This window comes from Aricia agestis, chromosome Z, assembly GCF_905147365.1.
Source record: "Aricia agestis chromosome Z, ilAriAges1.1, whole genome shotgun sequence".
Classification (NCBI taxonomy): Eukaryota; Metazoa; Arthropoda; class Insecta; order Lepidoptera; family Lycaenidae; genus Aricia; species Aricia agestis.
The window spans coordinates 10,535,114-10,549,108 of NC_056428.1; the positions used below are offsets into that span (position 1 = coordinate 10,535,114).

A 13,995-nucleotide genomic window follows, 5' to 3' on the forward strand; every position below is an offset into this window, starting at 1 on the left:
TGCAGTAAATTTTAACAAAGGTATAGATACAGAAAAATTTTATATTGATACAGAATACTTAAGTAGCGATCAAAGAAAACAGATAAACATATTATTAGATAATTACACGGAAATTTTTGCCAAAAATAAATATGATACGGAAAGAGTGAAAAAGTATGAAGCCTGTATAGATTTACAAGTTGAAAAGTACTGTTGCAAAAGGCCATATAGATTTACTGTTCAAGATAGAATGGAAATTGAAAATCAGATCTCACAGCTTTTAAAATACGCGTTGATTGAGGAATCTTGCAGTCCGTTTGCAGCACCTGTTACCTTAGCTTTCAAAAGAGATGAAGGAAGAAAAAGTAGATTATGCATAGACTTCAGAGATTTAAATAAAATTATTATACCACAATCACAACTATTTCCACTCATAGAAGATATACTAACAAAAACAGTAAATTGTAATTACTTTACAACTTTGGACATAAATTCAGCCTTTTAGTCTATGCCTCTAAGGATTACAGATCGTCATAAAACTGGTTTTGTCACTCAAGAAGGTCACTATCAGTGGACATGAAAATAAACTTTTATGGAAAATACATTCCCAATGTCTCCATACTGCTTGATCCTTTACATCAGCTGCTGAAGAAAGATCAGAGATTTAATTGGTCGGAGCGTTGTGAGAATGCATTTCAAGTAAAAGATTATTTATGCTCCAAACCTATACTAGCCATATATGACCCACAGGCACCAACATTTATTTATACAAATGCGAGTGCCATAGGAATAGGAGCAGTTTTAAAACAAATTCAGCAAAATGGCGAAGAAAACCAGTGGCATATTTTTCTAAAAAATTAAATGAGTCACAAAAAAATAAAAAAGCAATATTTTTAGAATGTTTAGCCATAAATGAGAGTATAAAGTTTTGGCAGTATTGGTTGATTGCAAACTATTTTATTGTCTACACAGATCACAAACCTCTAGAAAAGTTGAATATCAAGAACCAATAAGTTTACACCCTAAACAAGCCTGATGATGAATTAGGTGACATGTCGTATTATCTGTCACAATATAATTGTGAAATAAAATATTTTCCAGGAAAAAATAACACAGAAGCAGATTGTCTCAGCAGGAACCCAGTATTGGATATTGATGGAAATAATGAAGATGACTTGAGAACGGTAAATATTGTTGATATTAATGACATAAAATATGACCAAGGACAAAATTTGCAAGTAAGAAAACACGAAAAGAACATAATTTGTGAAAATGGAATTTATTATTAAAAAAAATGGAAACAAGAGGAAAAAAATAGTTCTTAGTGAGGATTACAGTAAAGCTTTAATAAGAAAGGCTCATGAAAAATATTGCCACTGTGGTATAAATCTAATCGAGTCAAAAATAAAACTTTTCTACACTGCACCAAATCTATCAGAAAATATTAAATATATATGCAAAAACTGTGAGTTATGTAAAAAAAATAAAACAAGGTAAAATAGAAGATACGGCTTTATGTCACAATTAGGACCAGCTATACCGCTGATTCCTTCTCCAAAACTTAACCGATTTAAGTACTGTTTTCATTAAGAATTAAAACAAGGCTTGAGCTGTGTTCCTATGTTTTATTTTATTTTTTTGTATATTCTAGCCAGTTTTGTTTTCTGGGTGTTATTTGTGCGTTTTAAGATGATATGGGTGACACATTATAATTGACAATAGTAGGGAAGTTACCTAAGAAAATTAATCGATAATTTAAAAATATCGAATCACTTCGTAAAGAAATTGCAATCGAAATTATCGATTTCGTACTGAAGTTTCAGAGTGGCGACGGCGATTTAAAATGGCCGCCCTTTTAATCGATTTGATTTCGATTCAACAGTGTCAATCTTTATTGGCATAAGTTCCATTTCATGCATCTGACATTTTTCAAATATTTTCGTAACAATAATTTTCACAGTTAAAATTTATAATTTTATATTAATAAGTTAGCATTTAGCATCTTTTCATTTTTATTCATTTACAATTATAGGAAACATTTGTTTTTGTAGATGGAATATAATTTATTACATTTTGATTTTTTTTGTTTTCTTGTAAAAAAAACCCGTAGTAAGAAATATGAGAAGTGTCACCCATATCATCTTAAAACGCACAAACTTATAGTAGACCATTCCAAATAATGTCACTGGAAGCCAAAGACCAACAAAAAGATACTTGCATCTGTTAGTGGACCACTTTACAAGGTATGCATATATACTTTGTTGAAAAAATCAACATGCTCGAGATTTTATCAAACTTATAGAAAAAGTTCCTAAAGAAGAAACAATAGAAACTTTACTATCCGACCAGTATCCAGCTATTAATTCAGTTGAATCCAAGACTTACCTTAGGAACCGAAATATCCAGTTGATACAGCGGTAGATGCACCATTCTCAAATGGTTTAAATGAGAGATTCAGACTCAGAATCTTGTAAACAAAATAAGATGCAAAATGAATGAATCAAAAGGAAAAACAAATTGGTCAAAAATAGCAGAAGAGTGTAGAAATAGATACAATGAAACAAGCCATTCTGTAACAGGATTTTCTCCTAAATATTTGCTAACGGGTGAGTCTACAGATTTGTTACCATATGAATTAAAAGAAAAACAGTTATTAACAAAAAAATTGGAAGAAAACAGGAAAATGGCGCTCCAAAGGTCAATAAAATCACATGAATATAATAAATCTTTATTTGCAAAGAATAGATTACAGCATGAATTTAAAAAAGGAGATAAGGTGTATGTGGACTATGGAAACAAATTGAACAGGAAAACGATGGATGAAATTAGGATGAGCCCCTTTGAAAGTGAAGATAAAATATCGGAATCAGTATATAAAATAAATACTGGTCGTGGCACAAGATCTATTGGACTGTATCATGTCACAAAGCTAATTCCTGTACTTGCTGATTTTTAGATTTTATAGCAAAATTTAAATCAAGCTGTTCACTTGAAGAAAATTTTACTACTCCGTGGGGGTGAGATGTAAGTAATGTGTTATCATTGACATATTACCTATATGATATTTTACTTTTTTTTAAGGAAATATTACTAACTAAAAAAGAAGGTGGAGAAGATAGATGCCCGCCAAAAGTATATAAAAAAAACATTTGATGATTTTCATATTTCGAAAAAGTGCAGAATATTTTAATGCAAAAATTTGTTAAAATAAGTTTTATTTCTTATTGTTATTTCTCAAAACTTTCATAGTAATAATTAAAATTGTTGACGTGTAACAAGGAGTAAGTATATTACGCATGGACACAATTGTCGATTTCTGTTTTTAGGTAGGTACCTAAGTAAAAATTTCTATTGTAATACTTAAGTTTTCCTCTGAGTAAAGTGTAATTTACTGTATTTAATGAATAAATTCTCTGTTTTGAGATGAATCATATTGTTTCGTGCTGAAAACTCCTACATCTTATATATTGATATAGGCAGTTCAACAAGGCTGTTCTTATTAAAATAATTAAAGTTTGGTAACGAAAAAAAACTAACGAAGATAAAGGACAATACCCAAAAAAAACCCATAGTCGATTAAAATAATTCATGTACAGCAAAGTAGAGCATAAATAGTAGATTGACAATATGCAATTCATTTTTTTCTAAACCATAACCGAAAGCGATAATTTGAAAAAATAAATCTGAGATACACAGTGTGGTATCTACTTCGGATCAACTAGTTATTTCCTTTGTTTTTGTGATCTTTCTCGTGAAAGCGATGTTGATAGACAATAATGTACAATTAAATAGGAAAAAATCGGCCAAGTGCGAGTCGGACTCGCGCACGAAGGGTTCCGTAATAGAGTGAAAGTAGAGAAAAATTGTTTTTTGTGTGGGAGCCCCCTTTAATTATTTATTTTATTTTAATTTTGCGATTAAATAGTAAAGTACACACATAATTGAGGATTTCGTAAAAAAATCATGGGTCTACATAATATAGCCATTATAATATTATGTAGATTAGGAGCCAAAAAGGGCAAAAAATCACGTTTGTTGTATGGGAGCCTCCCTTGAATCTTAATTTTATTTAGTTTTTAGTATCTGTTGTTACAGCGGCATCAGATATACACAATCTGTGAAAATTTCAGAAGTCTAGCTATAGCGGTTCTTGAGTAAGAGCCTGGAGACAGACAGACAGACATCGAAGTCTCAGTAATAGTGTCCCGTTTTTACCCTTTGGGTACGGAACCCTAAAAAAGTATGTAAAATAATTATATTTAGTTTATTCTTAAAATATATTAATATTTTAAGAATAAACTAAATCACAAGTGGCTTCACTCTACATCCTCTATCGGTTGTATTATTATATATCTATTGCCCTCCTGATGCCCCCCTCATGTTGCCAGGGCGCAACCCAGTGCCATATTGTTTAAACAAACATTGTTTAAACAATTGCAAGGAATTGTTATTTTTCAACCGAACAATTTTTTTTAATATTCTTTTTTGAAATACCAATAAAAAAGGTCTTATGACTTTTTACGATAAAGTTAATATTTTTAAAGATATGAATTTTTAAAGGTTCGAAAAAATATATTAAAAAAATAATAATGTCAAAGTAATATATTTTTTAAATTCTATAATATAGAATAGTTAATAATTTTGTAAATGGAGATTTCAACAAATTTCATTGTTTATATCTTTTTTTTTTATCTTAGTAGACAAAAAATTGTGTTTTTGTATGGGAGCCCCTCTTAAACAATTACTTTATTTTAATTTTATTATTAATTATTAAAGTACAAATCGAACTTTTTTCGAATGTTGGTCGAATTTATTGCTAATTTAACGCCATTGAAGGTCAAACTAAGGTTAAATATATTTGTTCAAAAGTATAAGTAACTAATGGGTATTTTTTTCGATTATATACAGAAAAATGATCATTATTCCTCGAAATGTTTTTGTATTGAGCAAAATTTAAAAAAAATGGAAAATCCCCATTGATGGCAGCGTGATTTTTGGCCTAAAGCCTTCCTCGATAAAATTTGGACTATCCGATAAAATATTTTTTTAATTCTAACCAGTTAGTTCTTGAGATTGGCGGGCTCAAACTAACTTCATCTTTTATTGTAAATTTTTGACTGTTACTTTTAAAACTTTAAAAATTACAAAATTTACTTTACAAATCAATATTCGAAAGGATCTGTAGATCACTTGTCAGCTTTTTTTTATTTAAACAAAAGTAGGTAACTCTAATAATCGACATTCTTATATAAAATATTGTATTTTAGTTATAAAATGTTTATTTGTACCTAAATTTTGTTGTTTACTGTAAGTACTATCAGAGAAGTTGTTTCCTATGCAAATCGGGGACCTAAGTTGTTTGGTTGCGTTACGTCAAACCCAGCTGACAGATCACAATTAACATTGAATTGACATATACGACCAAATAACGTTGGTCTATCAATTGTATAGGAATCAACTTCCTCGATGGTACATAAACATTGACCTTGATAAAGTCAACGACAGCGGACAGCGTTGATAAACAAGTTAGCATCAGTCAGTAGTATCAACGCGACTGCGGTGTTAAAATGGCGTGTTGTGAGTACTTACTATTATTATTATTGTGTTTATCCTTTTTATTTAGCACAAAAATTATCAGAAAAATAAAGAAAATAATTAGATTGGTTTAATTTATCAATTGTTTAGAATTGTATTTGACAACTTTGTCATTTTAAAGGTTGTTTGCCGATTAGGCAAAGAGAATATTACGTTTTACCGATTAGGTAGGAGTTAGGAGGCCGGCGAGCGTCTTGTTTACTAATTTGTGTTGTTTATTTTATAGTTCATTCAGAGTGTTACACCCACTGACCTCTATAAATTATAATACACTGGACAGGCTATGCCGTACAAAATGACAGCTATTTTTTGTGTCGATTTGAAGCGCCGCGGTGAGCGTACTGTTAACTAATTACATAGAAAATTACAACCGCCATTTGCAAAATAGTAGTTCCAAGTACACTCACTACTGCTTTCGCATAGCAATCAGCGCCAATATGGCGATTTTCAAATAGGAACATTTTATTCATAGCGATCGCCTGTCCAGTGTATTATAGAGGTCAGTGTCACCCCATTTCTTATTTTTTTACTATGATAATATACTAGTAACTAAGACTTTGAAGCCAGATACATCTTGTATTGGTACAGTGATATTCTTTTTAATTTACTTACTTAAAAACACAATATTATTATTGTACCAACATACAGCGTAAACTGTTATACTTAGTTTATAATGATATCATACTAAAATCATAAATGCAAAAGTAAGTCTAATCTGTCCGTTACCTCTTTAACCCAAACGCCCAAACCACTGAAGGGTTTTTTTTTAAATTTGGTATGGGCATACTTTGAGTCCCTGGAAAGGAGGATAATTTTATACATTAAAAATGTACGGTTCTTGCGCGATTTAAAACGCATTTCGATACAACGGAGTTGCGAGAGTCATTCGCTAGAGTCTAGATGTATTTAGTATTTACTTTATAGTCGACTAGCTGTTGCCCGCGACTTCGTCCGCGTGGACTTCAGTTTATAGCGCGTGATGTCAACAAAGTTGGTGTCAAAAGCTTTTATAAAAAAAAACCCTGGTACGGGGTACCCTTTAAATCAAAACAGCTGTGCAGAGTGCACATCATCATCATAGACTTAATATGGTGCACATAATATTTTTTTTTACTTAATTAATTACGTCACTGAATAGATAAAGTACGTAAGTTAATAACGTAAATAAGAAATAAAATCGAAACTCGAGTATAAGATGATACCACCTCTTATAGAAATACTTTTGAGCAAGAACTCAGCGCGATGTAGGAGACGCACGGCGCTATCTATTATGAATTTTTGGAACTAACTTAATTTGAACAAATTTACACATTTTCACCCCCTTACAACGCTTTTTTCCAGTAAAAAAGTAGCCTTTCTCAGGCTTTAGACCATCTGTATACAAAATTTCATTACAGTCGGTTTGGTAGTTTTGGCGTGAAAGCAAGAAAGACAGACAGACAGACAGGGATACTTTCGCATTTATAATATTAGTATAGATAGCGTGTCTAGTTTATTTTAAAACATTTATGAGTTCGTGGGTTGTTAAAATTACTTTGTATTGTTATCTTCATTTCGAGTACATCTTGAGACTCATTCTTATGTTTGAAGTTGAAACGGCAAGTATCTCTTGTGTTTCATCCTGTAATGCTAATGCTTTATAACAAGCTACTTTAATAAAAAATATACTTTTCAAAAACGTTATTCTTAACACTTAAGGTGCTCTCTCACTGGGAGCATTCACTTCTTGGTCAATAATATAATATATTCTGTGGTTTAGGTTGGTACTACTAATATATATTCTGTGGTTTAGGTTTAAATATTCTTTATTATCAACAACGAAGTGTCTAGGTCTAGTCGTCCGTTTACCGGATGAATAAAATAAATCTTGCGTTGCGTGGCTGTTGCTAGTCGTCCGAGGAATTTTTTTTTTAAATTCATCCGGTAGTCGGACGACTAAGATTTATTTTATTCATCCGATTACCGGACGACTAGCAACATCCTATCAACAAAGGCAAGCTGCCACTTATTTGATAACATTGATTACTTAATGTCTAGATACAATTGTACAATTATTGTACTTCTAAAATATGTACCATTATAGATTCAGTTTTGAGCATTACATTACAAAAATACCTCCCTGACCGACGAACATAATACGAGTATAACCTACATGACTTAGAGCCCGATTCAAACTGGCACTTTTGTTTCGCTAACATAAACCAATCAAGAACGCTGCCTGTTAAAAAGCTAAACGCCAGTTAAAAAACTTTAGAAAACAATAATTATTACACCTAAGTCTTAAACAGCGGTATTCAATATTATTCATGTCATGTTACATGTAAATCATGTATAAATTATAATGGATATCCTAGCTACTTTCCAGCAAAGTAATGAAATGACATTATTACTTAGAACAGTGGTTTTAATATTATTATGTAACAAAATGCACTGTACTATTTGTTTTAAGAACAATTGTTATAGTCACAATGTATTGTATAAAGCGGTCCAAAGAACAATTAACATGGACCAAAACGCGAGTAACATTAATTATTGCATTCATTTTGTATGCAGCCGTTGTGCTCTGGGTTTGTTAGTGTCATAATAATATTACCTCATTCATCCTTGTTAAGTAGTTACACTACATTATTGACTATAATTTGAATAGTGATTATTGCCCCTTAGGTACTATAGATATTTTAAACCCCAAGAAAGGACATAGGATAGTGTTTATAATAGAGGATACATAGATGGATAAACACTTTATTGCTTACATATTATATACAAAGTACTTAAAAACTAAGCAGTGGGCAAGGGCGGCCTTAGGGCCGGGACACAAAAAACACGACGCGACGTCGAGTCGTGAGAATCTACGACGCGCGTCGTAAAAAACTACGACGCGACGTCGTACGATGTCGTGTCGTAGTTTTTAGAGGTTGTATCGTGTTTTAGACGACGTATCGTGTTTTTGTGTCCCGGCCCTTATCGCTAAAAAGCTATGTCCAGACTGTGCCTTTTTTGTTCATCAAGGGCATGCGTTATAGCGCAGCAGTCAACAGCGCACGTGAGGTATGCCCGCGACGCATGCGCTCTGACCGTATTCCACCCAGTAAAATGTTCTCGTCGCACATGTTTCAATAATCTGACAGACACTGTAACTGAACAAAAATGACAATGTTGGCGTTGCGTTCGTTGACGCATACAATTATTGAATGCGGCAAAACGAAAGTTGAATGCAAGAAGATGACGAAAATTGAAGATGAAAGTGCATAGCGTGGACATAGCTATGGCGATATCTTCCAGGCATGCCGCATGAGGCAACCCTGCAACGCAGGAGAGTTCAAAAAATGAATAGATAGCAGGGCAATAATTATGAGTCAAAAATGTATTACTCAAATTAAGTACACTGTAACTGTTTAGGAATAAGTATATCGTATAGGATACCATACCAATTGAGAGATGATTTTTTATGGAGATACCTTGAGAGACGGGGTAGGAAATAGGATACTACTTTTTGTAGCGGAAAAATGTACGGTTCTTGCGCGATAAACGATATTCAGTGGAACGGAGTTGTCGACGTCATATTCTAGTAATATCTAGCAATAATAGTGATGATATGATATAGCTGGTCGAAAGTCAAGTTTTATTCTGAGTAAACATTACTAAAACATAAACGTTACACATACATTATACAGAGTGTAACAAAACTAAGTGATAATACTTTAGAGTGTGTATGTGTTACTTGTAGTACTTATTCACTTTTTTTTTCACAGACAATTTTTTTAATTTTGTATGGGGACACTCGTGAAGCTCGGGCTCTATCCCATATAAAAGTGAAAAAAAAAAGTTCTTTCAGCGCTGCTACTTTCACAGTGAACTCTCTACAAGGAACACGTACACATCCTAAAGTATTATCAATTAGTTTTATTACGGTCTGTATATAATAATAAAATATGTTAAGAATAATAGGATAGAAATCTAAGCACTAAAATACAATCTAAAATGTACAGATATATATACAAACTTTTAATATAAAACTATAAAAAGAAAAACTTGCCCAAGTCGTCCCCATCTGGCAGAGTGCCCAGCAAGCTGATAGCATTGCCACGTTGGATGGCAATTGCTATCCGCTGTGCCAGGTAGCTTCCAGCTCTGGGATCTCGGGTGGCTTCAACAAGCTTCTTAGATATTCCTCTAAAAAGCTTATGTGCCCCCGGACCCCATGCGCCTAGAGTTTCCACCCCAAACGGTTCAAATATGAGATCTCCGCTGAGGTTCTCATATTTGGGCCGCTTGAGGTTATCTGCTTGGTTTGCGGCGGCGGCAAATATATTTTGCCTGTATATAAACATTTTTATCTTCGACATGGAATTTGAAAGTAAACTCGACCCTCATTTGCGTAAACCAAGATTTACTTTCTTATCTGTATGTCGCAGACATAAACTACCCTCAGGTAAACAAACGCCACTAAATTGATGGTATTACCAGACAAAGGTGTTATTTATGTGTAGGTATTAACTTCGTGCTTACTGAGGGTAGGGGCCCAGCCCCCAGGACACTATCCCACAATATAAATGATGTATAGTAGACCAGTAGTGGCCAATATTGTGGAAAGCCAGTTTAATATTGTTGTAACTATGAATAGACACCATGTTACGAGTATAGGCGAAATAACAGGTTGGCAACTAAGTAATTGCGGGTTTTCTTATGAAAATCAAAGACATTTTTGTCATAAGACTAAATTATTTTTATACGTGGGAGAGCCATGCTTCGGCACAAATGGGCCGGCTCGACCGGAGAAGTACCACGTTCTCACGAAAACCGGCGTGAAACAGCGCTTGCGCTGGGTTTCGCCGAGTGAGTTAGTTTACCGGAGGCCCAATTCCCTTCCCTATCCTCCCCTTTTCCCTCCCTTTCCCATCCCTACTCGGCCTAAAGGCCGGCAACGCACCTGCACCTCTTCTGATGCTGCGAGTGTCCATGGGCGACGGAAGTTGCTTTCCATGAGGTGACCCGTTTGCTCGTTTGCCCCCTTATTTCATAAAAAAAAATCTGTTATATAAAATATATTGACCATTTTGATCAACGATCTTTTACCATCTTTCAGGCAGCAGTATAATGCCCCGTTCATAATACTTCTGGTTTTTATTAGCAAAAAACTGAATCAGGTAGGTACGATTTGATATCAATCATCATTATTGATATTTTTACCATTGTAAAGGTGGAAACAAAAAGTAATCAGATGGTGCAAGGTCAGACCTATATATGGTGGATGTGGCAAAACATCCCCAGCAAGGTCCAATAATTTTTGCCGAGTGACCAAAGATCTGTGACCTGTGACTTTGCATTGTCATAATTGATAAAACTAAAAATAATACGCGGGGACGGGTCTTTAAATCTAACAGAATGGTTGACATTGGCCGTGTTCGTCGGCGTAATTTTTAGCCCATTCGCTGCAAAACCTATATTGCGCATGTCCAAATCATGTCATGCCATGGCAACGGCAACTGTTTACGACTTGACATTTAACCATTTGGCAACGACAACGACTTGACATGTTTTTGCTTACACAGAGTGTGTGGGTATGTCAGATAAATATTATAACAATGCAGCAGCACATTGACACATGCAATAGCTCTACCATGAGTTTAAAGCTATAGTTTTTATCGATGCTCGATACCAACTACGTAATTATATTTTAGTAAGTATGGCAAATTTTACAGTGCCTCTAGCGGTCACTTGCCGAACTAAAATGGCCATAGTAAATATTTACGTAGTCCAGGGGTTCCCAATCTTTTCCAGCCTGCGGCGCAGTTGCACATCAATATTTTGTCACGGCGCGGCGGCGCCCTACTCTACGTAGCTATTAGAAAAAACTACATAAATAAACACCTTTAATGATTAATATTATATATATTTTTATATATAATATTATTTTTTTATATATAATATAATATTAATTTGACGACCTCTGTGGCTCAGTGGTGAGCGCGTTGGTAGCTCAAGCCGGGGGTCGCGGGTTCGAATCCCGCAGATGGAACAAAAAGTTTTCAATGTTCCCGGGTCTGGATGTGTATTAAATATGTGTATGATATAATAAAAATCTTAAATATATGTCTATACATATAGTATAAAAGTATTAAATATATTTCCGTTGTTTGGTACCTGTAATACAAGTCCTTTAGGTACTTAGCACGGGGCCAGACTGACGTGGTGTGAAGCGTCCATAGATATTATTATTATTATTATTATATTTGTGGTTTTGGATAAGGATGGAGGATTGACTCACGGCACCCCTCTTGCCTTTCCACGGCGCACCACTCACCAGGGTGCCGCGGCGCACAGTTTATGAACTCCTGACGTAGTTGGTATCGAGTACTCGTATCGATAAATACTATAGCTTTAAACTCATGGTAGAGCTAGTCTCCGTGTTTTTAGATTTTAATGACATGGCTGAGTTACTTTACTGTATGATAAATACTGTGTTATCGCTATTAGAATTTGGATAGTACCCTTCTGTAAATATGCCAAACAACATTAGTAGAGTGAAATACAAATTGAATGCGATTGAGATTGGAGCCAAGTGCGAAATAGATGGAGGGTTAGGTATGTAAATGCTGAAGATCATTATTTTTTCTATAGAAATGCCATACGTACGTATTTCAAATTATTGAAAAATTAGAAAAATTATAAATATAGATGAATCTTAAATTATGACTGTCTCTCTCCGCGCTAGTACAAAAACTCATTAAAATTTCTCCAGCGCTGGACGAATTTTAATGTAAGTACTTACGTAAGTAAGTAATTATCTAAGTACTTACATATTATTATATTTATATAATAATAATAATATCTATGAACGCTTCACACCACGTCAGTCTGGCCCCATGCCTGTAGTATATGTAATAAAAGCTTGTCGCGCGATTTGTAAATAAACTAGTACCAAGTTAACTGAGTAACATAATATTTTTATTTTTATAAATTTATCAAGTACTGATAGATTGATAAGTCTTCGAGTCGCGACAAGCTTTTATTATTATGCAAATTGTATAAAATATTGAGGATTAAATCTTAATAGTTAAAAATTTTAAGGAGAATTTTCTTCTTTTTAGACTAAAAGCTTTTTTTTTTTTTAATTTTTTGTTTATAATTTATTTTCTATCTATCAATTATATTTTCTTTTTGACAATCCCCGTGGTCTGACGTAGAGGGAGCAAGTATAAGCAAAATTTTCTTCGGTACATTCATCAGTGCTATTACATCTCATAAATCAATCCTAATGACTAATGACATATTAATTACCTACCTTATGTAATATGTAGTCGTTTCTAAGTGCAGCATGTGATTGAATATTCATTAAAATTTATTATTTAGTGTCGTTATTCATTAGCTCTTAAAATAATCACAAATAAAATTATTATTGAAACAATAATAATATTGTAACTTTTATTGAGGTAACCAATTATTGCCTTAACTCCCGAAAAAATTCTAAAACTGAAACTAAATTATTCGGGCAACTTTACCTTGTTGGTTTTTTATAACTAAAAAAAAACAAAAAATTGATAGGTAATAATTATTATTGGGTTTGTATGTTTGTTATGGCGTTATCTGAGGGTAGCGGCTATTCCCTGTCAAAAGCTCGTAATATCATCTTAATCTATACAAACTGCAATTGAATATGAAGAGACAGACGTTTCTAGTCTAAAATCGATATCGTATTTTACGTACTAAGCATAGAACTAAGTATACTGAGTCAATAACCGCTGGTGCCAACTTAATCCATTTTGACTTTAGGTTAAATTATTTTAATGTACCTAGTTTATTCTTTTTTTATTACTCAATTATAGTCGACTTGCAATGCCAAATTAATGAGCTTATTGAATTAATAACTGCTACGAAGCAAAATTAAATTCGGATTTTACGTCAAGTATTTAATGTAATTTTTAATTGAGCCATAATAACATAATGCAAGTAATAAGCTGATTGTTTTCATAATTATTATGCGCTTCCGAATTTTAATTTGTATTTTAATCAAAATATTTGTGTGAAATAATATTATGTTAAATATTATTTTATTATCCATTCCAATTATTGTTTTTATTTGCTGGAATTACGAATATAGAGTTAAGGGTAGCTGCAATGCCCGGCAATGTTTTTCATCTTCCATAAATTACGTTATTTCGTCTATACGTATTAAGTTTTGTTACACTCTGTAGATGTTTGCCGATTCTCTGATCGTTAGATCAAAATTCTTAAAAACGTTAAAGGAGTGAGCACACTGAGACGGACCGTGCCGGGGCCCATCACAAAAATCCGCCTCCATACAATTTGTATGGAAGCGGATGCGCGTATCGCACACTGTGTCAGGGCGCAGCGGATTTCCGTCAATGCGACAAGGCCCGGCAAGGCCCGACAAACCCGCTGCGCCCCGGCTACAGTGTG

The 13,995-nt window shown here is 33.5% G+C and overlaps 1 protein-coding gene across 1 annotated transcript in view; it reads left to right on the top strand.

The window, feature by feature from the left end:
• The first annotated feature begins 5,496 nt into the window (after positions 1–5,496).
• The window catches only part of LOC121739012 (selenium-binding protein 2), a 28,545-nt gene continuing 20,046 nt past the window's right edge, over positions 5,497–13,995 (top strand). Inside the window, exon 1 of the mRNA XM_042131317.1 lies at positions 5,497–5,556. Coding sequence (XP_041987251.1) covers positions 5,547–5,556 — 10 coding nt within the window. The 5' untranslated portion in view covers positions 5,497–5,546. The remainder of the gene's footprint in view (positions 5,557–13,995) is intronic.